This window comes from Miscanthus floridulus, chromosome 4 (genome assembly GCF_019320115.1).
Source record: "Miscanthus floridulus cultivar M001 chromosome 4, ASM1932011v1, whole genome shotgun sequence".
Classification (NCBI taxonomy): domain Eukaryota; kingdom Viridiplantae; phylum Streptophyta; class Magnoliopsida; order Poales; family Poaceae; genus Miscanthus; species Miscanthus floridulus.
The window spans coordinates 91,229,972-91,255,372 of record NC_089583.1 but is presented as its reverse complement, the minus strand read 5'-3'; the positions used below and the strand labels follow the sequence as shown (position 1 = coordinate 91,255,372).

The window sequence follows — 25,401 nt, the reverse complement described above, 5'->3', positions numbered from 1 at the left end:
TAATCTCTTCTCCTTTGTGCAGAATCAATCGGCGGTATCGAATGAGCCTCATAACCCAGCGTGGTCGTAGTGGAACTCGTGGCCTAAGTGACTACTTGTGATTTTATTTGCATTTGCATTTGTGGATTACCTGTGACTACTTGTGACTATTTATGGTTATGAATGAACATACTAGCCAGTGATTCTGAAGTTTATTTATATTTATGTGTTGTCGATATATATATATGAACTGTCTGTGATACTTATTATGAACTATGTGTGATGCTTGTAATGTTTATTTGAGTGAGGTATGTTATATGTGACCGAACAATAAAAACAGGGAATATATGGTCGCTTTGCCGAGTGTTACACTCGACAAAGAGGCCTTTTGTCGAGTGCCAGAGTAAAAACACTCGGCAAAGCGGACACGTGGCAAATTTCTGTGCATTCTAGGACTAAAATGGCTTCTTTGCCGAATGTCTGTGCTGTGACACTCGACAAAGATGCCAACATTTGTACGTTCTGGGTCAGTCTTTGCCAAGTATCCGGTATCTGACACTAGGTAAAGAAGACATGTTTGCCGAGTGCTCGGGATTTGACACTCTTATTTGCCGAGTGTCTAGGAGTTGACACTCGGCAAAGGAGGCAGGTTTGCCGAGTGTCAGGTCCGGGACACTCGGCAAACACGCCGTGACCGTCTCGACGCCGTCACGTTACTTTTTTTCATCGAGCGTCGGTTTCAACTTTCGACAAAGTATTTGCCGAGTGCCCGATAAAAAAACACTCGGCAAAGAGACGTTTGTCGGCACTGTAGATGTCGTGTGCTGTTTGACGAGTGTTACACTCGACAAAGCCTTTGCCGAATATTTTTTTATTCTTTGCCGTGTGCCCGCCACTATTTCCGGTAGTGCGTCCACGCATCCCACTAAACCCTAGACGTGCGAGGAGGCTAAGCCCCGGCAATTTGTGGTCGCTGCACTTTGCGGATCCACCATACACAACGAGCTTGACCGCAACGGCCAGCGTGTCTAGGGATGGCAGCATACTACGAATGCCTCCTCTGACGTGCAGGCGGTCTATGGAGGTCTGCTGTCCTGAAGTTCGAGTATTCGCTACCAGAGAGAAAGAAGAATAGAAGATCCAACCGTTACTTGGGCTGCTACTCTGGTGGGCTTAAGTCATTAGATGTAGAGGCCCATTTATGCACTTATTTTTGGCTTGGCCTGCCTGACCGTCTGTCCAACACGAAGAAAGACCAGACGTAATTGTTTCATCGCGACGTTTCATGTTTTGCGTGATCTGATCGTGCTCGTCGCCCAGCCACACACTGGCGCACTGCATGCCAGAGAGCAGGCCGCATGCCGCAGTCGATCGACGCCGTGCAGGCAACAGCTTATCAATATGAATGAAGGGCGGGCTCGGTTGCTCAAGAAGGGTTTATATTTAATTCGTTGACTGTTGGATATTTTGTTTTCTATTATATATGTTTTATACTTGACGTCGCTGCATGTGTATGTGCTACTTTAATTTAAAAGCTTACACTTTCCTGTTTATTATCTACTCTCTGACATACCTCAACTTTCTTCCGTCGTCCGCCACTGTTCACTCGTGCTCTCAGCAGCAGCGCTGCCACGCTGCCCCGAGATGAGCTCCTGAAACTATGGGGCTGATTGGTTAATCGCATTAGTATTGCATGGCATAGATGTTGTGTAGCATACTTTTAATCTGGACAATGCAATGCAATTTGATGTTGTTTGGTTTGTCCTGGATAAAAACATGTACAATGCTATGTATGTGTTGGTTTCCTGCATAAGTGGTCAGGCTGTGTCTTGGGCTGTAGTGTGGGTGCAGGAGGAAGGGTGCATAGCTGATAGGCAGGCTGAGCTTACTTTGAGGACAATGCTAGCCTGCTTCTAGACCCTATAAGTAACCAACAGAGATGAATTGCACCGCGGGGCCTAGATAAGCGATGCAAGCAACCAACTAGACCCTATAGGTACACAGTACATTTAGTTTTTCCTTCATGTCTCCTATGTTTTTTTTAACCTGGCGCAAAGACAATGCATGCAACTTTCTACTGATAAATCAAAATACAACCCATCTAACTCATTGTTCGTAAAAATCCCCATTTTCACATATAGAGGTAAACATGCTATGTGCTATTTCGCTACTGAATTCGTCTCGTCTATTACTATTTGTTAGGCCTGAATGGATTTAGAAACAGTTTAGGGTTCCCAATGCAAAATTGTTTATCCATTTCCATTATTTTCTGAAAATGATCAAATCCCTCGACATATGTGGGCAAAAAATTGTGCCCCGTGTAATGCACGGGTCCACTCTTCGAACTAATGTTCAAGGAAACAGAGATCACACAAGATTAATTAAAAAAAAGGGTGAAACTAATTTTGTTATGTTTCTATAAACTAGATCTACATGATATATGTGATAAATAAAGATCACTAAACAAGCTTTTATTTTATCCATGAATTAGATTTGTAGATTTCTTAATATATTCATCTGAGTCATAAGACAACAAATCATGCTCCCGTGCAATGCACGGGCATATATCTAGTAAACATAGATACTTGTATACATGTATATACACATATTTATAAACGTATGCATACACACTCCACTCTATATGATCACCTCCAGGTCGTTTACTAAAAAAAACTAATATCATCATTAAATGCAGAAATAAATTTCTCGCATTATGCTTCAAAGAGGAAACTCGGACTCACCGGGCAGTTCATGCAGGAATAATTTTGCTTCCTGACAGCGTTGGACTCAGCTAGCCTGGTCCGTCGATTCGAGAATGCCACGGATTGGCCCAAAAACTCATGGGCTTTAATTTGCACACCTGCTCCGGGTCTGGGTAAAACAATCCTGCACCTGCGATCCCGACGTAGCGAGCTGGTGTCATATACTAGCTCTTTTCTATTTCTATTAGTATATATAGCAAATATGCTTGTACGAGTTACAACGAGAAAAAATATTAAATATTTATGAAAATGAGTATAAATTTTTTTCAGTTGGGTCCAACTAATAAAAACTATATCAATAATGTGACGTGGAAATTTTCATTATTAAGGAAGGTGTCAAGGGCTAAAAAAGACCCATAATATTATATTTATTATTTCTGTTACATTTATTATTTGTTTTTGACATTTATAGGAAAAAAAAGAAGAAATAAGAATGGAGATGTTTGTTCAATATTAGGGTCAACGGTGAGAGATAAGAAAGAAAAAATGATATTGGTTTTTAATTAAGTTTTATAGGTTTTTTCATGTTCCTCCCCCTCCCAACACAACCATCAACAAAAGCTTCCGAGGATAAGAGGCGCAATTGCAAAGCCTGTTGAGACACGTCTTTTTTTACATAGTGCGACCCAATCTAACAAAAGCGTTTGACCATATTTTCCTTCCAATCTCTTAGATATTATCTCGTTTCGTTCCATGCGTGGCTTAAATTTTTCTTATGTCATACTATGACTCCTATTTGGTAGAGTTCCGAACGGCTCGGGCTCTAGCTCCTTTGTACATTGTAGTGGGGAGTTGTTTTCTCTCTTCTTAAAATGGACTAGAAGTCGATGATTATTTTTGTTTTACCAGCTCCGACTCCTTCCTACAATGTAGCAGGAGTCCATATGTCATACTACGTTCCGTATATTGACTACGAATAATCAATTCCCGATAGTTATTGATGTGTTTTCGATCGAATGATTTCATTTTTGATTTCCCCTAGTACCGATGTTGTATTTCCCAAACTCAAAATAATTGTTAAACCTACATGCATGCTGAGGAGTGGATTTCACGAAACTATGCATTCATGATCGGTCTAAGCATCGAACCAGGCTCGCTGCGCGTGGTGTAGTGCTCCTCTCATTCAATTCATACTCGTTCTGTTCCAAACAGAATGCAACTATGTGTCACGTCTAGTTAAAGTGGTCCATGTTTAACCAAATTTACAGTAAATGATATTCACATTTATGACTCTAAATTAATTTATTATAAAAATATATTCTAGAATTAAGCTAATGATATTCATTTTATATCATAAATATTTACACATTTTATCTATAGTTGATCAAATTTAAGATATTAAAATATAATATTTTGCTAAAATTGTGCTCTTGTTTGAACGGAGTACCATATCGATGGGTCTGATACTCAATATCGCACGGAAGCTTTGTATCCAACGGTGGTAGGTTGCCTGCCTCAGGTTTCGACGTGGGGCTACCAGCGACCAAACGCGAGCATTTTTCTTCTCCAAAACTGGAGTGCGTACGTGTCGTCACCCGCCTTAGTACTCTGTGGCGTGTGAGCTCAGTACGTACAGGTTACAGAATCGGCAGTTGCGCGTCGATGATGTGTCCCGGACTCCCGGATCTCTGCTCGGCTGCTCGTGCACGAGGACGGCCACGCACGCCTCCGGTTCGCCCCCTGTCGCATCCGTGTTTGTGTGCACACTCACCTCTCTCGATCTCGTCGCTACTGCCGACGCGACTGGGTAGACTGGTATTATTAGGTAGGTCTTGTTTAAATACAGAGTAAAGTTTTAGATGTCACGTAGGGGTGTCACATGAAAATATTGCACGGGGTTTGGATACTAATAAAACAATAAATTACAGAATCTGTAAGACGAATTTATTAAGCCTAATTAATCTCTCGTTAGCACATGTGTACTGTAGCATCAGTTATCCCATCATGAACTAATTAGGCTTAAAAGATTCGTCTCATAAATTAGTCGTAAACTGTGCAATTAGTTATTTTTTAATCTATATTTAATACTCTATGTAGGTGTCCAAACATTCGATGGGATAGAAAATAGAGTGAGGAACATTAGTACAGTTACGTAGCCTAACAGCTGGCACGTTTGATGGAATTTGGGTGTATATTGTCTTTTGCCCGATTGGACAAGCAAAAAAGGTTGCGAGCTCGATCGTTGACTCCACAGATATAGCCATCGTCGTCGGTGCTGTGCTGTGCATCACCCACCATTCATCCTCAGCTCTGAACCAAACCAAGCGTGCCCAACTCGACAACCGTAACTACTTCCGTTCGCGATCGGCGATCGATCCATCCATCGAGTCGAGACCCGCTGGTCGTTTCTCTCTGACACCGAGGATCCACCATTGGCTTAATTGGCGCGCTTCCTACGTAATGTCGCTTCCCCTTTTGTATGCCCCGCGCCAATCACGCCGCCATACGCAACGCGCGCGCGCACTGCTGCCGGTCAGGGTCAGCTTGCTGCGCGCGGCAACGGCAAGCGCCCAAGTGCTCACAGCCTCGCGCGGCCGATCGCCTACTACTACCAGCTAAGCTTCCAGCCACTACAGCCGACCGCGCGCCCATGCCGGCCACCGGCGCGTTGGCGCCCGTCGCGGCGCCTGGGGCTCGGCGGGCGCTCCTCGTCTTCCGCCGCGCCGCGCCGCGCCCGCAGGTGCCGACGACGACGACGCGGTGGCGGTGCCGCGCGTCCGCCGCCGCCGCGCACGGAGCGCCGACGCCGAGCTCGAGCGCCGCGGCGAGGAGGAGGCGAGGGGTCAAGGAGTACGTGGAGGCGGCGCGGGAGATGGCGCGGCAAAAGGACGGCGGCCCGCCGCGGTGGTTCTCGCCGCTCGAGTGCGGGGGCGCCGGCGCCGGCGGCCGCGTCCCCGCCGCACCCACGCTGCTCTACCTGCCCGGTACGTACGACCATTTTCCTTTGCTTGGTAGCAAAAAAGTACCATCTCGTTCCGTCATTCCCATGTGCGGTCTAGAAGTGCGCTGTTTGAATATTCTTTTGCAACTGGACTCTGACAAAGCACAGCTGATAGTAAGCTTAACCTGACCAATAATTAATAATCCCATGTGGAGCTATTGCCGTATTGATCTTTGTTACAGTATACCATCCTTTTCAGCCTGTGTATACATAGCCATCTACCATTCAAACCTTGTGTGTCATTGTCATTTGCGTTCCAAAGGCAGCAGTGCAGGATATAACATTTTCAAGGCACTAATAACAAGAATTGGTAACCACACAATAGTTCAGAACAGCAGTAATACTAATAGTATTTGTGCGCATTGTGAACAGAGCACAGCACAGCACAGCACTAAAATAGAAGCAACTTGCTCATCTGCAGATCAGGCCGATAACATAAACAAAGCGAGAGGGTTTGACAATTGACATGGCCCTGTTCGCTTGTCTTATAATTCGTATTTTTCGGCTTGTTTTTTTCAGCCGGAACAGTGTTTTTCTCTCACAACAAATCAGACGGAACAGTGTTTTGGCTTGTTTTTCAGCGAAGCGAACGGGGCCTGGAGTCTATGTGGCCCATGTGTTGCTTTCTCACTTTCTTTTGTTATCATATTTTTTAGAAAGGTTGCTTTCTCACCACTAGCATGCATGTGAAAATGGCTATTTTGGAACAGTTTACTGTGTAGCAGTTTTGTGGCTGATGACAGGTGCATCTGTGCTGTGTTTGACCATTAGATGGACAGCACAACAGATGTAGAGGCACTAACTGGGAACTTCGGTTGTTTTGCTAGCTTCAGACAGTTCTAAAAATACAATCTCGTGTTTTTTTTTTTTTTTTTTTTTTTTTTTTTTTTTTTTTTTTTTTGCTATCTCAGCAAAACTGTGCTGACCTGTGATGTTTTGGAACATATAAGCGATTGCCACCTTTCATTACTTTGGTTTCTGAGAAATTTTATCTGATTTCCATTCTCGGATCCTTGCAGGATTTGATGGAATTGGTTTAGGACTTGTACGGCACCATGAAAGATTGGCAGAGTAAGAATGAATTCTACATGGCCTTTTTTTTCTTACTTCGATGTGACTGATGATTGTTCTTTCTGAAGGATGTTTGAGTTGTGTTGCTTGCACATACCAGTTGAAGATCGAACGTCCTTTGAAGGTACGTCCTTTTCAAATGGATTTTTCAGAATGAAGGAAACAGCAACATGCCTTTTTCTGACTGTTGGAGGAAATAGACATGTACTTGCAAGTTTAGTTTTACACTGACAAATCTACCGGAACTGTATGATGGAGTACAGGACTGGTTGAGTATGTGGAGAGGACAGTAAAGTCACAGAGCTCAAGAGCACCAGACAGACCAGTGTATCTTGTTGGAGAAGCAGTAGGAGCGTGCATCGCTCTAGCCGTGGCTGCGCGAAACCCAGACATAGACCTGGTATTGATCCTAGTAAACCCAGGTCAGGCTGCAATTAACTGTGGTTTTTGTGTTTCTCTGATCTTACCAGTGATATGACTTTCTTTTCTAACTCATGGAGTTTGCCTCATCTTGCAGGAACATCATTCCATAGGTCACAGCTGCAAACTCTCTCAGCCTTCTTGGATATGGTCCCTGAACCCTTCCATCTGACCACTCCACAGCTGCTAAATTTTCTGACAGGTTTTTATTTACTTCTCTACACTAATTTTTTTAGGGATTCTACACCTTATTTTTTGAGGAATTATTCTTTTAGTTACTCGAGAGGCAAGTACTTTTGCCAAAAACAAAGATGGATGAGACACTGGCATGATCTGTTTCTTCAGTGTATAAGACACATCATTGTCCCTTGTTGTCAGATATGCTTCTTATAGTTGTACACTTCACATAGCACAATGTCTAGGGATAGTTGAAAATAGCATCAAAAGTGCAATCATTTTATTTGTATCTGCCGAGTTCTTATCATAGTTTAATACTTTTAGGGAACTTCATGAAGATGCCATCAACTTTTGTTGGACGTGGCTTCTCTCTAGAAGAAGCTGGTCAGACATTATCAGAGATCACATCCAATTTGTTGGATTCCCTTATGGTGAGTTCGAAAGTGTCAAAACATGTGAAGATATTTCTACTATTTGTTTTTGGAGACCATTTTATGAATATTCTGATGCTACTTTTTTCAGTTCAAATCAATGAATTTGTTGTTTTGTTGGACATACAGCAATTCAGTTTATTTCTTCGCGATGATCTTAATCCTTCTTTATTACGTTTTTTTTCTTACAGATTTTGGTTGATGTTCTGACAAAGGAATCTATCGTTTGTAAGTTGAAAATGTTGAAGACAGCATCATCATTTGTCAATTCCCGTTTACATGCAGTCAAGGCCGAGACTTTGGTGCTAGCCAGGTAAGACTTACAGAAAGCCACGCAAAGAAATAGGGAAGCATTCTTCCACACATCATATCTGCCCTCACTCTTAAAAGGTTGAGAAGATCAGTATGAAACATGCTTTACATGGAGAACCATGAGAAAAAAATAACTCTGAAAAATATTTTCCTACTTCAGACTGGGCCTGAATTCGATATTATTTTGTCAGTGGAAATGATGAACTTCTACCAAGCAGCCAAGAGGCTGAGAGGCTCCGTGGTGCTCTAGAGAAATGCAGAACACGTCTTTTCAGAGATAATGGACACAAAATCTTACTGGTGTGGTAGCTATTTTTTTTTCTCTTCTACATGACTAGATTGTTGCTATATTCCAAAATCTCATAAAATTGAGTTCCACACTCGTTTGCCAAGTTTTGCCTTTCATTTGTGTTCCTGTGGGTTATGGCCACAGCTAATTCCTCTTTGCAAGCATTTCTAAGCTTTGATCAACTATTTCACAATTCCTAAAAAGGAAGCCGATTTCGATCTCGCAACAACCATAAAAGGAGCTGGGTACTACCGCCGCACCAGGAAGACAGACTTCGTTTCAGACTACCTACCTCCTACTCCAGATGAGTTCCAACAAGCTATCAATCACGACAGGTACCATTACAAGAGACGGTTTAGGAATCCTATGAAATTGCCTCCGAACAGTCCCTGAAAAGCTACTGAACTGAACTTGTAAAACCTTTCAGGATCCTAAAGCTTGTCACTGACCCAGTGATGCTATCAACACTGCCTGATGGGAAGATAGTGAGGGGTCTGGCAGGGCTGCCAAGGGAGGGCCCTGCCGTGCTGGTTGGGTACCACATGCTCCTGGGGTTTGAGCTTGGACCTATGGTCACAGGCATCCTGAGCAGCACCGGAGTCCACATCCGGGGCTTGGCGCACCCCTTCATGTTTGACAAGAGCACCGAGCAGCTGATGCCCGACTCGGCGCACTTCGACCTGCACCGGATCATGGGGGCAGTGCCGGTCACAGGTGCCAATTTTTACAAGCTCCTTGCAGATAAGGAGTTTGTGCTGCTGTATCCAGGAGGTGCGCGGGAAGCGCTTCATAGAAAGGTGATGGTTTGGCAATATGTGATTTTGTTTCTCATATCTATGTTATATATATGTCTGAAGGCTGTGGTTCTCAGGGAGAGGAGTACAAGTTGTTTTGGCCGGAGCAACCTGAATTCGTGAGAATGGCATCCAGGTTTGGAGCAACGATCATACCATTTGGAGTCGTGGGAGAAGATGATATATGCCATGTAAGTGCCACAGTGCTTTCCAGTACGCTATCTCAGTTGAAGAACATGGCTTGGATGATGGTCAGTTACTCAGTTTACCATCTCAGTTGTTGTTAGACTACAACGATCTTCAGAAGGTTCCCTTCTATGATATACTCGACAACGCCTTAAACCGCGATGGACTGAAGCTAAGGTATGCTGGTCTAATTCAAGAGTCCTTTCTTCTCCTTTTTTACTCCCCCAAACCACCCCCCCCCCCCCCCCCCCCCCCCCCCCCCCTTTCATGTTATGTTTGAGTCTTTGAGATCCTGATGCTGAACTGTGGTTTCATAGGACTGATTCCATGGGAGAGGTAAAAAATCAAAGAATGCACCCCCTAGTGCTTGCACCGAAGGTACCAGGGCGGTTTTACTTCGTCTTTGGAAAGCCTATTGAGACAAGAGGTACATATTCAAAAACATTTCATTAAATCCCCTCGGTCTGTATTCTTCAGGCATTCTCTCAGTGTCAACTTTTAACAATGGTTTGAGCGTTTCTCGAACCTGAAGTTGGGTCAAAAAATTCTCATTCGGTTTGTTTGCTTGCATAGGGAGAGAGAAAGGACTACGAGACAAAGAGGAGGCGCAGCGCCTCTATTTGCAAGTCAAATCTGAGGTGGAGAGCTGTATCAACTATCTGAAGGAGAAAAGGGAGGAGGACCCTTACAGGAGTATACTGCCCAGGCTTCTCTACCAAGCAGTTCATGGTCCCAATGCAGAAATACCCACATTTGAACCGTGAAATGTTCACTTCGAGAATGCCAATTGTTTATATATTTTTTTTCTAGTCAACAAAGCTGTTTATTACCATTTTCCTCCAAAGAATTACGTTGACTGATTTTATCGTAGCCCATTCAAAGCATATAGAGGACAATAGAATTCATGTCATAGCTCATAACTGTAAATGTGTAAGTACAGCAGCAGAAGTATTTATTTTTGGCTCATACCATTGCAAAAAGCGCATGGGCTCAAGTCAAGAGGAGAAATGAAGAATAATCCGTGCCTGTTTGGATCCTAGCAGATTCCAGCTTTGGTATCCAAACAGCCCACGACCATCCAGCTTACACAATCTCACAGGCTGAGATAACCAAGCCTCTACCAGCTTGTGGAAACTGGTGGGGATCCAAACACTACCTTATACATAAAAAAAATTGATGAAATAAAGAATTTCATTGGAAGGTTAGTCTGTACATCAATGGCAATAAGCAGTAAAGATTGATAAGTTAGTGACGAAATGGTATGTACAAATTATCTGCAGCTTCACGAGTGTGGAAGGAGTTCTTAGTTGCTTATGTCAAAATACTTGGGATTTGCTGGGAAGTCATGCTCAACCCGCAGCTACAAGGAGACAAAAAAGGAATCTGTCAGCCGTGTATCTAAGCAGGAATGCAAAATATATTAGAATGACAGAGTCGAGCAACAACATAATAACTTAATCTTTGCAACCCAGCCGGTAGTTTTGTGGATCCTAGAATACTTTTTATGTTACAGGTTCAGATAATCCTATCTCACTAGTTCATAAAGAATTACTACCTCTGTTATAAATTAAAGTTTATAGTTCACTCTTGTCTTTAAGTCCAAATAAATCTAGCTTTGACCAACTTTAAAAAAAAAAACATGTACAAGTTCAAATAAATACACTATAAAAACATATTTCATGTAAAATTTAGTGAAACTAATTTTATGTTCCACATGTTGGTGGCTTGGTGCACACTTGCAGTTAGAAAAAAAAATTCGCTAAAAAAAGTTAGAAATTTTTGACTTAATATGAAGCTAAAGTGAACTATAATTTGTAATGGAGCTTAAACTAAAGTTGTGCTACAAGGGTGAAATAGACGGCCTAGACGTGTATCTTAATTGTCACATACCTTGCCTTCGTCAGAGTCTGAGTGCCTCTGAGGGAAGACAACTCTAATATCATTGTAAAGATAAAATCTTCTCTCTTCCTCAGTCCTACTGCGAGTGTGCGGTTCTGATGACAGATCCAATTTGCAATGTTGCCTTGATTTGGACGAGTTCTTGGAGAAGGGGCTCAGAAAACGTAAATGCAAAGCATACCGCAGTACCCCTCCAGCTGGAATATCATTGACCTTTGGAGATCTGCTGAAAGATTTCTTTCCACCTTGACATGAGTCTATTTGACAGCAGCAACCCTCAGCATTAGCATCATTTTCTGAATTCCCCGAAGTAGTGTATTCATTTGGTTCTCTAACGTCACATTCCATATCTGCAGAACCTCCCTTTTCCGACTCGTGCCCATTGTCCGAACCTGCAAAGTTAAAATAACTTTTAATTAACTTGAACTTTGTAATTTGGATTTATCTATCAATGGTATTGGATTTATTACATTCAGAAAATAGAGCACCGCACTCTCTAAGTTCACTTCCACACTGGACTGACTCGACCTTTACATCACTGGCCTTGCTTCCTTCTCTGGTCGGATAAGAGGGAGAAGCAGAGGATAGAGTGATCTTTTGCCGCATGAAAGTCTGTCCCATTTTACAATATCAGAATATGGATTTGAGAAAAAGAAGTAAAGGGATAAAACTAAATAATTGTGATTGCTAAAGGAAGGCACAAAACATCCATTTCATAAGAAAAGGCAGACATCATTCATGCAGCTGAAGATACTTGCAAGATGGTACCAGATGATTAAGGGTGTGTTTGGTAAGTTTGCCAGCTTCACCCTTGCCAAGAGTGGAGAGCCAATTTGGCTCGCTCGGCCTGGCATGGAAAAAGCTTGACAGCGCTGGCCCCGAGATGAACGGCAAGAGAACGAACTGTTACATTCCTCGCCCGGCTAGGCAAGGTGAGCTGCAGCAAGGCTTCCAAACAGTCCAAGTATTGTAACTTGTGAAACATCACAATTTACTCATTTCCACCCACCCATATACCAGTATAAATTGAAGTAGCAATACTTTCACTATAGAGCAGAAAAAAAATTGCTGGCTTAGTAATTGTTGAATGGGCCACGCTCACCGACCCCCCCCCCCCCCCCCCCCCCCCGAAGAAAAAAGGTCCCACCTACCCACAAAAAAAAAGTAAATAAAAAAATACTTTCTATAATCAGCTTTGCATAAAATCACGGAGATGGGATGCCCAAACACTTTTCTTGTTGTCTATCTGCCTAAAATATAAGTTCATAAATGGATCGAACCACATATGTGTCTCAATGAGTATATGGAGCCAGAATTATTAATCAAATCTCAACATAAATCTAACAAATTAAAAAAGAAAACATGCCATTTTAATAATTAACAAAATCAACAATCACAACAGAGTATGCCAATGCAATATTTTTTTTACCATCATACCATGTGAAAATAAGAAAAATAAGTGCCATGGTAGAAAAGACAACGAGCAAAAAACTGCAGTTAATATCAAATCAAAATACATTTAAAAAGGCAATAACATAATATTGATTTCTCATACCTTGGTTCCAGCAGGCATGTCACTCAAATCATAGGTACAGAAGAAGGTGTGAAGTGGTGTCTTCTCTGGGTTACTGACCACCTGCCGAGAGTAAAGAGTTTTGCTTGAAGTGAAATAGGCAAATCAATAGAAATGTGACAATCTAATAGAACTTTTCAAAGGACTAGATAAGTCTCAAAGTAAGCTCCAAATGTCGGTGCTAAAGTAGCAACATGAGCTCCATGTCCTATCAAATTTTATAATATGGAACTGAACTCCAAATAGTAAGTCCTATTTTTCCAGAAGCAGAAAAGTTCTGCAATTTCCTCCTACATGAGTCACCAGGTTACACAATGTTTCAGCTGATACACAAGAGAATGCAGACTTCAAGCTCAAAGTGTGATGTGCTATCATGTGAATTGATCAAAGCAAATGCTATTTACATATTTCATGCATACACAAGAAATTGTAAAAAAAAAACAAACAAACTATAATGCATTCACTTCCCATAACAAACTATACCAACTCAAAGTAAAATGTGCACATGCTAGTAAGAATAGGTAGTTAAACTTGCAGAAAACTTCCCATTACAATAGGTTCAAAACCGAGATAAATCATACAACTTTCTACTATATTATCATTAACTGAATAAATATCTTGGTATTACACCAATTCGAAAAATATATATAAAAGATGCACAGGCACAGTACATCCTGATCAAATTTTATTATAAGGTCAAGCAATTCAGTACCAGTTGTATGCGGCCTTTCACAGGGATGCGTAACCGACTATTTGTTGACCGCGAATCACTGTTATTGAGGCTTCTTTTGAATTTTGGGCCTTTGCTATTGTTTGTAGGCAACCTCCCCGCAAGATCAATCGATGAGTAGTACAACAAGGAGCTATCTTCATCAATGCTGGTCACTGTAAATGGGAGCTTCTGAGTTGGGGGAGAAAAGCTGCCGCCAGTCACATTAAGAATAGCCAGAAAACCATCAATGCTCTGTATTATGAGAGGATGGCATTAAGACCAAAAACATGCCTGGTATCCTCAACAAAAGCTGAGTAATTAGGAGTAACGGAAAACATGGCGAACCTGATTGTCCTTTCCACATGAATAGCGACCAGATAAGAGAGATTCCTCAAAGGAGCCAACCAATGACCTCCTTACAGGGAGGAGGTTCAAACTAATATATCCAATGTGTGCAGACACAGGGGCAGATTCTGGACCCAAGCATTGGAATCTCCTATGAAAACTTCTCTTAGGGGTCATTGTATCAAATCCATCATTCAAAATACTGGTTTCATCTAGCATATCCCTCATCCTTATTGTACCAACATATTCTGAATAATCGTCAAAATTTGATCTTCCCATTTCCTTCAAGCCAAGGAAATCATTTTCAATTTGTCCCGTCAAATCCCTCTGAGCTCTTGCAGCCTTCATTCTATTCATCCATTTTGGACAAAGTGGAGAAAGAGTGAGTGGAGGAGAATGTGATAATCTTGCAGGCGGTGTAGACACCTTTGCAAGATTCATAATCCTTTCACCTCCTGGTTGATCTGAGCATGGAAAGAATTCCCTACCATCAAGCAAAGGACCATCAGTGAATGTATTAGAACTAAGCTTACAGAAACCCTGCTCTGTACTCCAATCAGAGTATCCCAATGCTGGCCTAGTAGATGGCTGAAAGGAATAAAGAGTTCCAGTGTTAGCCTTTTTACTGTCATGGAAGCCAGAATAAGAGAGCTGTCTAACACGATGAGGGTTCTGTTTTTTTTCATCACCGGAACCAATATTCAGCGCATCACCATGGAACTGTCCAGAAGGAAGCATATTAGTTAATGGTGACAGCACCCTTTTCCTTGCCTGAACTTCGTGATGTTCAACTGATGAATCACAATTACCAATGACTAAAGATGAATGCATTTTGTGAGCTACCATTATATCAGGGCCACCTGTGGAATCAGCAGTTCCAGAATCAAACCCAACAACCCTCACTGCAGGCATCTGTACAGGAGATCTGATTTTAGGGCATGATCTATAACTTGGATCTCTCGATTCAGGATTTAGGCCTTGGTAGCCCGCAGGATCATCAACAGCATGTCTGGTTCTGATATGACTATTTAATCCATTCGAAGCACCCGATGCAAATTTTCTCTTGAAATCGCTGACGGATGGGTCTTGAAACCAACTTCTACTTGAGCTTCCCACACTAAGTTTACCTGAATCGCAGAGGCCACTGACACTGAAACTAGGACCGGTTACAGGTGTACTCCCTTCAGTAGGCTCTTCCTCCTTAACCATATGAATTTGAGGCAGACCCATCCCAAAATCGTTTCCTTCAGCAAACTGAAAAATGAACGTGCTCTTACTACCAAGAGGTGTATATTCAGATGCTACTGAGAAATGAACGTGCTCTTACTTTCCAACTTCCAGTGATACCAACACGAGAAGAAGGTTCAACTAATAATGAATCTCACTCTACCAACACGAGAGGGTTATACCTTAGAGCCACATTGAGATTTTTGACACAAATCCATCAATAGTGATTTTTGACACAAATCCATCAATAGTGTCTAGTGAGGATGTCCCACCACCAATCATGCTCCTATAGATACTGCAACTATTCCAGATAAAACACAACTCGGAGCCTGAACAAGCAACGAGAAACCTGGTACGAACAATACCGAGAGATCAGATTACAAATTACAATCCTGCAGATACAATCAAATGCTATCACGATCAGGGGCGGATCCAGTAAAGGACATAGATGTATACATTGCCCAAAAAAATCAAAGTTAGTAGGCATAATACTATATGTATAATACACTTGTAATTAGATCAGATCCACAGACAAATAGCATAAGGTAGGGGACGAAGAGAAAGTGTATGCGTACCTGATGTGTGCTCGTCGCCGGCGAAGGCCCCGAAAAGCACCTGGCCAAGGGCCCGACGATGACCTGGGCGTGGGGGGCGGCGGCGGCCGCCCACTCGTCGCCACGAGAGAGATCGCGCGAGAGAGAGAGCGCACGCGGGGGAACGGGGGAACCGAGAGAGAGAAAGATCGCGTAGGCTGGCGGACGCGAGAACAAAATGCACGATCGTAGGAGCGTGCTAGACAGATTAAGGGCATGTTTGATTCCCATAAGTCAATTGACTTATTAAATTAGGTGACTGAAAACTAGTGACTTATAAGTCATGTCTGTTTGATTGTAGATAACTTATAAACTGTGGGCCTCACATGAAAAATGGTGGCTTATAAGTTTTAAGCAGGGGTGAACTAACTTAAAACTTATAAGCAGGGGTGACTTATAAGTTGGTGGTGTTTGGCAAAATCAGTCACTTATTTCACTTTTTAATTTATAAGTGGGTGACTTATTTGGAACCAAACAGACCCTAAGGCAACAGACGAATGGAAAAACAGTCTCACATGTAGAAAAGTTGAATACCTAAAAATGTTGAATCAACAAGATATAAAAATCGACGCAATTCAGAAAATATCGGATCAATAATTTTGGTGAAAGTGTAAACTCGGTAACTAAAAATAATATTACTCCTTTCGTCATGTAATTCAATATAGCGCACATTTGAAATTTGTTCTAAAATATAGAGATCCAGGAAACAAAAAAGTACTCCCTCCGTCCTAAATTATACGTCATTCTAAGAATCTTGAAAAGTCAAACTATTGATCAAATTTATATGATAAGATAATAACATTTATGGTGCCAATTAAGTACCATTAGATTCTTTATTAATTATATTTTCATAGTATACTTATTTGATATCATAAATATTTATAATTTTTTCTATAACTTTGGTCAAACTTGAAATGCTTTGACTCTCTTCTTAGAATGTCTTATAATTTGAAATGAAGGGAGTAATGTTTACTAAATAGAAATACTTGATTTAGTACTTGTCATATTTTTGTATAAGAGATTGAGAGTTTATCCTTTAGTCAGGAGGAATAGAATCAGATTTCAATAAATTAAGAGGTTAAGTGAGGGGTACATGCCTCAGAATGGCTAGAATACACTGTATTTCAATAAATTAAAATAATGTTTAATAAAACTTTTTTTCACCTGCTTTGTTTGCGTTTTCGTTCTCCTGTCAAGAAACTTTATCATCCGGTATTTACTAGGTCTACTCGTGCTATCTAGATAAATAATTCTTATGTGTAAGAATGCATCTAGCTCGTTGAAACAAGTATACTACAGTATTTCAGTAAAGGAGTTACGATGCTAAAAGTAACAGAATTTGAACCATTCATCCCCGAAGATCATCATCAAAGACTTCATCAAAGTTCAAAAGGCAAAAATCCCTAGAAAAAGCAAGTGGTTTTGCGGCCGGCCTTCCGTATTCGACGTGCTCTTCTCTTTTTCTTTATATAATAACGAAGAACAAAAAGAAGCCGCATATAGGAATAGGAAAGCGTGAAGGGATGCTCGTGGGCGCGTGGCCACCGACCAAGCACATGGTGGCCAAGACCGTCACGTTGCGTGCCTTGAAAGCTGCGCCATGCCGTGCCGTGCCGTGCCGCGGAGAATTCACGGAAGGCACCGACGCGAACGCGACGTCCGGCACGGCACGGACCTGGATCTGACCATTTCGTTCGATCCGTTCATATCGCGAACAAGTGAAGACAGAAGAGTAGAAGACCATCTCAGCTGGTGAAATAGAAATACTTGCACGTTGTAGCGATAGCGTGTTGGTTTTAGCCAGAGCTTATCAGCCAGTCAACAGTATTTTTTTCTCACAACAAATCAGCACCAGCCGCACTTATAAGTCCAGAAACCAACCCACGGAGCATCTCGTGGGTCCTCTGATACCTGTACCAAACCGCTGCCTGGCCCACCCAGGGACCTCTTGCCGCCGCTGCTCATAAAGTCATAATAATCGAGGCGTGTGGTCAAGGCGCATAGTCGCCTGCCCGTCCTCTTCTGTAAAGGTACGGGTGGGCGTTGCTGTTGATTACTTGCACTCGTACTGTTGCTCCATGACTCACTGGGTCCTGCTCGATCATGTCATGGTTTGCTCAAAACCAAGCCGTAGAATCCTGCGAGTTTGCCAACCCAGAGTCGCACCCTAGTCGATGGAGAACGGATTGGTAGAACCGCATCCAGGGAACAGGGTCATTCTACAACTTTTTACAAAGTTTGGTGGATGTCGAATGTGGATGTTCTGCGCTTCTTTTCTGCACGCCCGTGGACTCAGGTTATGCTTTGACAGCTGCCTGTCTAAAAGGGTCATTCTACTGATCTGGATGTCTCTGTAATGTACGGTAGTGCAGCATACATCTGTACAAGCTGAGCGTAAATTTATTTGAATCCCAAATGGTTCACGAGGTCAAAAAGGAGAAAACATAACTGACAACTTTGTTGTTAGCCGAGTCATGGAGAAGCAATTGTGGAGCCAAACCCCTATGTAGAGCCAATACGACAACACAGCCCTTAGGGTGGTGAAACAGATGATAATTAATTACATAAGCACGGGAAACCAGGTGATAATTACATAAGCTGCAGAAAACAGATGGCATTCTGAACTCGCTTCAAGGCAAACAAGTTCAAGGGCACAACAACAAATCTCGCGCCAATCAATGAATCAATCAATCGGTGAGAAAAATGGGGATTTTATTTCCGCAAACCCATTATTTGCACAGACTACATCTTAACCAAAGGGCACGCGAAACACCAACTACTTCCGCGATACTGGCCACAGTTCACATGCTAATATGTACAGCATTCTTCCAGGAAGAGGGCTCAGAAGCCACTTGATAATGATAATAATCCACCTTCACACTTAATACTCTGCACATGAAAGGTAATAGAGAATAAGGTCAGTCCAATATTGCAGCACCGTGCTGTTGATTAGAAAGCACCAAGCAGGTGTCTACAGCTAGTTTTTTGGTTAAAGCAGAATGACATGTTTGGTGTATTTCTTATATGCTGGGACACTGATTTATATGTTTGCAGAATCCAAGGGAATTGATGAACTATATGGAGAAAAAATTGCAAAGCTATGTTCCAAACATGAAAATACAGTTATGAATGCTTTCTGTCATGACAAATGAGAAACTTCCAACTGCTGGTAGAAGCTCATACAACCCAACCTGAATCATTCATATTGCTTGTTTCCCTCTCATAGGAATGTCAGCTTTGTATCTATTTTGCATTTTTTTCTTAAAAAAGGGATATTCAACTTTGTCTTAAAAAAGGGATATTAAACCTTATTATTATGATCAATGTACACAGAACAGCTTCCTGTGGAGGCTGCAGGTGCACCAATGCTAAAAAACTGTGACGTTATAACATCACAGGTAGTGAAAACTCACCCTATGTTTTGCTAACCGATTCAGCAGCTGCTGACAACGGCTGACGATCTTCCAAGAATGTTTGTGCTGAAGGAAGAGAAGAAAGGCTCATTCTGGCAGCTCCCTTGTCTTGCTGATCTTCTGTCTCTTTACTGTCTGAAATACCTGATGTTCTCCCCCTAGAAGGTATAGAAAAACTGCGGGCTATAGAACCAGGTGGTGGAGTTGGTAAAGGTGAAGCAGTACTTGGCAGCGTTGGTCTTGCCCTAAAATGATCTTGAACTTTGGGTGCCAAAGATGCAGGATTTGGTACCAATGGGGCAGAGTGGGCAACTAAAATGGGAAATGTTGTATTTTTTGATGCATTAACAGGTGGTCGAGGAAGCTCATGAAGTTCCTTGATCTTCGGTGAGGAAATGGGTGGTGGCGAGTTGCCAGGGGATACTCTCATGTGCACTGGCTGATGTGCAGAGCTATGCCTGGGTGCTGCAGAAATAACATCAATGTTCTCTGTTGACCGTGGTCTGGAAGCTATTGGGCCAGAAAATGACCCTCTTTTCACTTTTTTGTTGTCAGATGTCTTCAAGTCATAATAGCCAGGTAAAGCCAGATCACCCACTGGGAGTACTTTCCTTGTTTCTGCTGTATTGGTGTTGCTCTCTTTCAGCACGGACTGTACATTAGACAATCTTGTAGGACTAGGTAGTTTATTGTCTGCAGATGGGTGGAGTGGAGATGAATGGAAGGCACCTTTGCTCTCGAGAGGTCCAGAAGTAGGATTTCCTGATGCTATCTGAGAAGTAGCTCGAACGTCATTTGGAGTAGGCAAAACATAAGTATTTAACTTCCTTGTCGCAGAACGCCGCAAATCTTTTATTCTCTCTTCTGTATTGAGCTTTTTCTCAGGAAAAAGTGGTGCTGACTGACTTACGATTCTTTGTCTTTCATGTGGAACAGAAGAATACTCTTCTTTGCTTCTGTTAAAAAATTCCTGCAGAAATCATAAAGTCGGATAAGAAACGGTCAATGGTAATAAAAAAAAAAGTTAAAATACATACTTGAGTCAGCTTCATTTTGAACCTTCCCATTTACCATTATCCATGAGCTAAGGATGATTGACTAATAAATAACTAAGTCTAATGCTGTGCTCACGACATTTGTCATAAACATATACAGCATAAAATGATAAGATATAACATTACTAGACTAGAACAACTGAGGATCATGTTGGCAGGGTCATTGTTGGCATTGCACATCAAGCAGTGTTCCAGAATATTGTTCAGTAGGATATTTGACCACAATTTAATAACAAGCTATGTTAGTACCTCTGTATGATTCCTAGAAGAGTTGTCAGATTCCTCAGCTTCCTTATTTTCACCATAATCAAAAGACAACTCTCCATCATGACTGTCATTGTAATCGTCATCATTATCATCCTCAACAAGGTAATCCTCTTCCTCAAGTGCGCTGAACTGATGATCAATGTGTTGCTGCTCAGCAGCGAGCCTAACATGTGGCTCTACAGCCTCAAGGGACTTGACCCCTTTTCTGAACAAATTTAGCTGGTTCACATGATACAATTATGTTTCACCAAATTAGTTTCCAGACAGGTTGCCTAAAGGAAAGGAGAGAATTTATAAGTGACCAGATGTGCACCTGTGCAGCATGATGGCGAGCAGCCTGTGTGAAAAGACTTCGGAACTGTCCTTGCTTCAATGACTTCAACCGGAATAGAAAAAGAGTTGCTTCCTCTTGATAATCTTCCTGAGCTTGTTTCAATTGCTCTGATGCTCCATTATCACCTTTAGCATTCTTAGACCTTCCCTTTCCTTTCTGTGCATTTAGCATGAATTCGTACAATTCTCTGAAAGGAGTATTGGAACTTCAAAGTTCACGTCAACAAAACAAAAAAAAAAAATGGGTGAGTTCTGTACAAATACCATACCTTTTTTCATCACATTGGCGCTTCATTTCCTGCAACGGGAAATACTCTACTAATCACACATAGTTGTCTGATGGGCATAGAACTAAAACTCTTAAAAGAGAGAGAACTTTTAACTCAAGAAATAAAGGCATCAACCAGCAGCATACAGAAATAAACTGGATGCAAATTAGAAATTTGATTGTGCCTACAAAGCAAGGCCATGTTTGCTTGGCATGCCTTTTGATAAACCTAGGTACTGTAGTCTGTAAGTATACGGGAAAAGTATGAGCCTATTTGTAAATATAAAACAGTATTACATTTGTCAAAGATTATTTTATAGTCCAGGGACAATGGTACAGATATGAGCATTTGACCACATAAAGCACATATCAATACATGGTTTTGCAAGTAAACATCGCCCAAACTACTAACTTTCTCCATTCCTGAGTAAACAGGGAGCTCATTTCTATTATATACTTAGAAGGCCACAGGCAGGATGAAAAGGTGCTGAAAATAGCAAACTTGATAAAGTGCACAGACCCAAACAATAAGAAAAAGAAAATATAAGCCTGCACATAACACCTAGAAGCACCAGCATGAGAGATCGTACCTCCACAGTTTGAAGCTCATTAAGAAGTGACAGCGATGGAGTGGTGATGGTATTAAGAACATGCACACGCTACAAAAAAGGTAGTTGTATGAACCAGCAGCAGAAGATTATAGTATATCAATTAGCAAGTTAAACAAATAAGCAATTAGAAACTTACATAACTATCTACAAGTTTCCGAAGTTCAAATTGTGATTTCCCAAGCAACAGCAAAACTTTATCTGGGAGATAAGTTATATGTAAGAAATAAACAGAAAATTGAGCAGCAATTAAAAGTTAGAAGACATGTTCAGGAAACATTAGGAGACCTATTTCACATTTTTGTTATATCTCTTTGTCTTTTTTTTTCTTAATAAGACAGTCTAGTGACCAGAAGTGAAGATGTCTAGTGCAATTTTATTTTTGGTTAACTCACTCTCATCCTCCTTGAAGAGCCTAACGGCAGATCCAAGACCATGAGGTTATTTAACTAAGTTTTGTAACATGGCATTTTTTTTCCTTTTTGTGACAAACAATCACAAGAGGATTAACAGTATCATCCAAACCCAAATGCCTTTTCTAGAGTAATTGCACCACTTTACAAAAGGACTGGAAATTTGTAAAAGAGACTCCAAAACTTATATAGACATGAGACCCCATACAGGCATTGGTATAAGACTTTCTGAATATTAAGTTAATAGCTTTGAAACCCTCAGGATAATGAGTTTAATGACAATAAAAAAAGGGCAGACCTAGTGCCGGAGGCTCCCACATGAGTGGGGTCTGGGAAAGGGAAAAACCGAGGCAAGCCTTCCCCCCGCAAAATCTGCGGAGAGGCTGCTTCAAACCCGCGACCTGGTGACTCAGTGAGACAGCTCTCACCGCTGCACCAGGCCTGCCCTTCTAATGAGTTTAATGACAATAATCTATCATAATCTAGAATAAGCATTATAATGATGCACATGCATTGCCATCAATTACCAAAACAAGCATGTTCACAAAGAAAAAAAACAAGACAGGACATAATTACCATTTATTCCATCCTTATTTGGTGTAACTCTTTTAAGCAAACAAGTTCCCATTTCTTGAAGTGCTTCAGAGAACTCTGCATATAACGCCATCTATACGTTAATATTTCACAAATACAAATGAAGTGAGGTTACACAAACACAATATCAGCTAGGTGAAATTAAGGTGTTTAAGATTTGCATTTCCTGCTTGATTAAGTAAATCATTAGGAGAAATATGTTCTAAATACGTTCAGCGTGATCTTTAGAGAGATGGGCGATTGCTATTTTATATTAAAAAAACAACGTGCAAACCTAAGTAATAAACATAAAAGAAAACATAGCCAATAACTAATATTTCCATGAAATGCCATTGGACATATATAAGGGGAAAAATGGACTTAATTAAGGGTCTCGGGAAGATGGGGGGCTTTAGACAGGAAAATTACCATATGCACTATTTGCAATTGCTGCAGCAACAGAAAGCAAGTTATCGTAACAGCTCCTCATATCTGTCATATCCTGTCAAAGAAAGCAACAATTCAAAACAAAACTAGCAGGAAGCAGACCCAGAACTTGAACCAAGAGAAGTTTTAACATCATCCATTATGGTATTCTGATGAAGCTATACAGCTGGTAAACAGCAGGACTAGGTTATCACTGCTTTTTGTTTTTAAGACACCCACACAAAATAGTTCAATTTTGAACAATTGAAGACTTCTGGACAAACTGATTGGGAATGGGGCACCCATTTGTCAGATCCAACTAGATTAGACAAGGTCCCAATTGGGCAAAATGCCACTTTCATTTACTGTAAGGAGTTCAGAAGTATCACGAGTTCTGCAGCTGCCCCACTACACTAGTGCATAAAGACCTGCCAAATGCATAAATGCATCTCCCACCAAAGCGACACCACACACAAGCATCGATGCATGATAATCACTCGATTACCACCTCATTGAACAGGAGAAAATGCATCCCAATGAAAACCAAAGCAAACATGACTCCGCCAAGTAACCACAGAAGTTGAGCTGAAATCACGCCACTAGCAGATCAAAGGAAATTCTCTCTCAAGACTATGCTAAACCAAATGTGAGCGGACGATTCCCACCGCACCAGGAAACAACCCCAAAGCAAAGCTCATTCCTCCCCGTGGAATCCCAACGACGTCCAACCGTGTGTTGTGAAATTGAGCACAGATCCGGACACTAGAATTTCTTATGCAATCCCCACGGCGACGATGCTCCACACTCTCACACACCAACAACCGAACTACGAACCGGCCATCAAAACCAATCGCGCGGAATCCATCAACCCGCGATGGCTGCTGCGGAAAACCAGAGCTCCCCCGCGAGATCTCCACACCCTCAACAGACTGACCCACCCACCCGGCTCGCTCGCTCGCCCACGAAGCGAAAGGGAGAGGCAAGGTCCACACACCTGGTCAGCCGCGAGGAGCTCGTCCGCCGCCGTGGCGGCGGCGGCGGTGGAGTGGCCCCGGCAGCGGTCCCGGTCCCGGTCCACCCGCTGCTCGTGGCGCTGCAGCGCGAAGCCCCGCAGCTTCCGCAGCGACGACTCCATGTCCTCGCCCCGCGAACCCGAGTCAGGGCGGGCGCCGGATCGAGCCCCAGATCGCCCGCGGCCGGGCGGCGATGTGCTCGCGGAAACCCTAGCGGCGCTAGTAGCCCCGCACGCACACTCCCACTGACGAGCGGGAGAGAGGGAGCGAGTGGGGAAATGGAGAGTTCTTTTTTCCTCCTTTTCGGAGCTCGAGTGCGGCGGGTGCTGCTGCGCTGGTGCGCGCTTTCTTTACTTCTTCCTCCCGCGGCCCGCGCACTGTTTTAATGTGCCCTTAATTAATTAATGGTAGTATTTTTTATTTAAAAGAAAATCTAGATGATCTTTTTCTCGGTTGCTTGCCTCGAATGAAGCTTTGGTCGCTGCTCCGGTCTTTGTTTGGTCAAACGGAGCCGTCGGCGTTGCTTATGCTAATAATATGCTTTGTGCTAGTCTACTACTACTAGTGCTTCACACAATGCTATATTTTCTTCGGAGCACAGAGGTTGTTGTTGCCCCCAGCTACTAAAATTAAAGAGGTGTATCGGGAGAATATTGCATAGAGGGTTCGGATACTAATAAAAAAATAAATTACATAATCTGTCAGTACTTGACGAGACAATTTTTTTAAGCCTAACTAATCTATCATTAGCATATGTTTACTGTAGCAAACATTGTCAGATTATAGACTAATTAGGCTTAAAAGATTCGTCTCGTAAATTAGTCGCAAACTATACAATTAGTTTCATAATTAGTCTATATTTAATACTCCATACATGTGTTTGATGGAACAGCGACTAAAATTTAGGAGGGACAACCAAACACCCTCTTAATGCCTTTGTTCTCTTATCTTGCCTTTGCTCTCTTATCTTTTTTTATATCCTTTTTCCTAACAGAGACTATCCTATTCTTCTTTGGCTTTGCAACAAATCGGTCCGCTCAAAGATGGGAGTGTTTGCGGAAAGCAGAGAAGAATGGGACGCAAATATCGCATGGGCATGTATGACCCATCTTTTCGTTCAACGACATCCGATGCCAATCAGCGGCGTCCTCGTCTCACGGGTTGTGGCTGTTTGGGTGGGCGTTGTTTAGGATTAGGAAAAGAAGACGGGACGCGTTCGGTGACGAGGACGTGCCATTATTATACCGCTACGACTACACTGATTGATGCTTACCGGCACAGGATCCGTGCCCAATTAAGCACACGGTCTTTTGACCGGACC

General features: G+C 42.1%; 3 protein-coding genes across 4 annotated transcripts; 1 reads left to right on the top strand and 2 right to left on the bottom strand.

Moving 5' to 3' along the window:
• The first annotated feature begins 5,017 nt into the window (after positions 1–5,017).
• Positions 5,018–10,126, top strand: LOC136549999 (phytyl ester synthase 1, chloroplastic-like). Of its 2 annotated transcripts, XM_066541430.1 has the most exons (14): positions 5,024–5,665; positions 6,702–6,753; positions 6,822–6,877; positions 7,017–7,175; positions 7,271–7,375; positions 7,675–7,781; positions 7,973–8,094; positions 8,285–8,393; positions 8,587–8,717; positions 8,810–9,179; positions 9,254–9,367; positions 9,454–9,539; positions 9,680–9,789; positions 9,936–10,126. In XM_066541430.1, the coding sequence occupies exons 1-14, from the start codon at positions 5,161–5,163 to the stop codon at positions 10,124–10,126; spliced, it is 2,217 nt and encodes a 738-aa protein (XP_066397527.1). In that variant the 5' UTR covers positions 5,024–5,160. The 2 variants fall into 2 exon arrangements, with proteins under 2 accessions (XP_066397528.1, XP_066397527.1); XM_066541431.1 differs by lacking the exon at positions 9,936–10,126 and having other exon boundaries at positions 5,018–5,665; positions 9,464–9,539; positions 9,680–9,790.
• Positions 10,127–10,586: 460 nt separating this feature from the next.
• Positions 10,587–15,904, bottom strand: LOC136549998 (uncharacterized). The gene is made up of 8 exons (XM_066541429.1): positions 15,694–15,904; positions 15,301–15,467; positions 13,892–15,145; positions 13,547–13,798; positions 12,817–12,897; positions 11,732–11,873; positions 11,253–11,653; positions 10,587–10,722 (listed from the first exon to the last, which is right to left on the bottom strand). Exons 2-8 carry the CDS (start codon positions 15,361–15,363, stop codon positions 10,666–10,668), a joined length of 2,250 nt encoding a protein of 749 aa, XP_066397526.1. The 5' UTR covers positions 15,364–15,467; positions 15,694–15,904; the 3' UTR covers positions 10,587–10,665.
• A 2,245-nt stretch (positions 15,905–18,149) lies between these two features.
• Positions 18,150–24,564, bottom strand: LOC136549997 (uncharacterized protein At2g33490-like). The gene is made up of 10 exons (XM_066541428.1): positions 24,062–24,564; positions 23,071–23,143; positions 22,645–22,719; positions 21,795–21,856; positions 21,638–21,706; positions 21,049–21,077; positions 20,760–20,967; positions 20,429–20,665; positions 19,125–20,094; positions 18,150–18,600 (listed from the first exon to the last, which is right to left on the bottom strand). Exons 1-9 carry the CDS (start codon positions 24,200–24,202, stop codon positions 19,126–19,128), a joined length of 1,863 nt encoding a protein of 620 aa, XP_066397525.1. The 5' UTR covers positions 24,203–24,564; the 3' UTR covers positions 18,150–18,600; position 19,125.
• Positions 24,565–25,401: the final 837 nt, after the last annotated feature.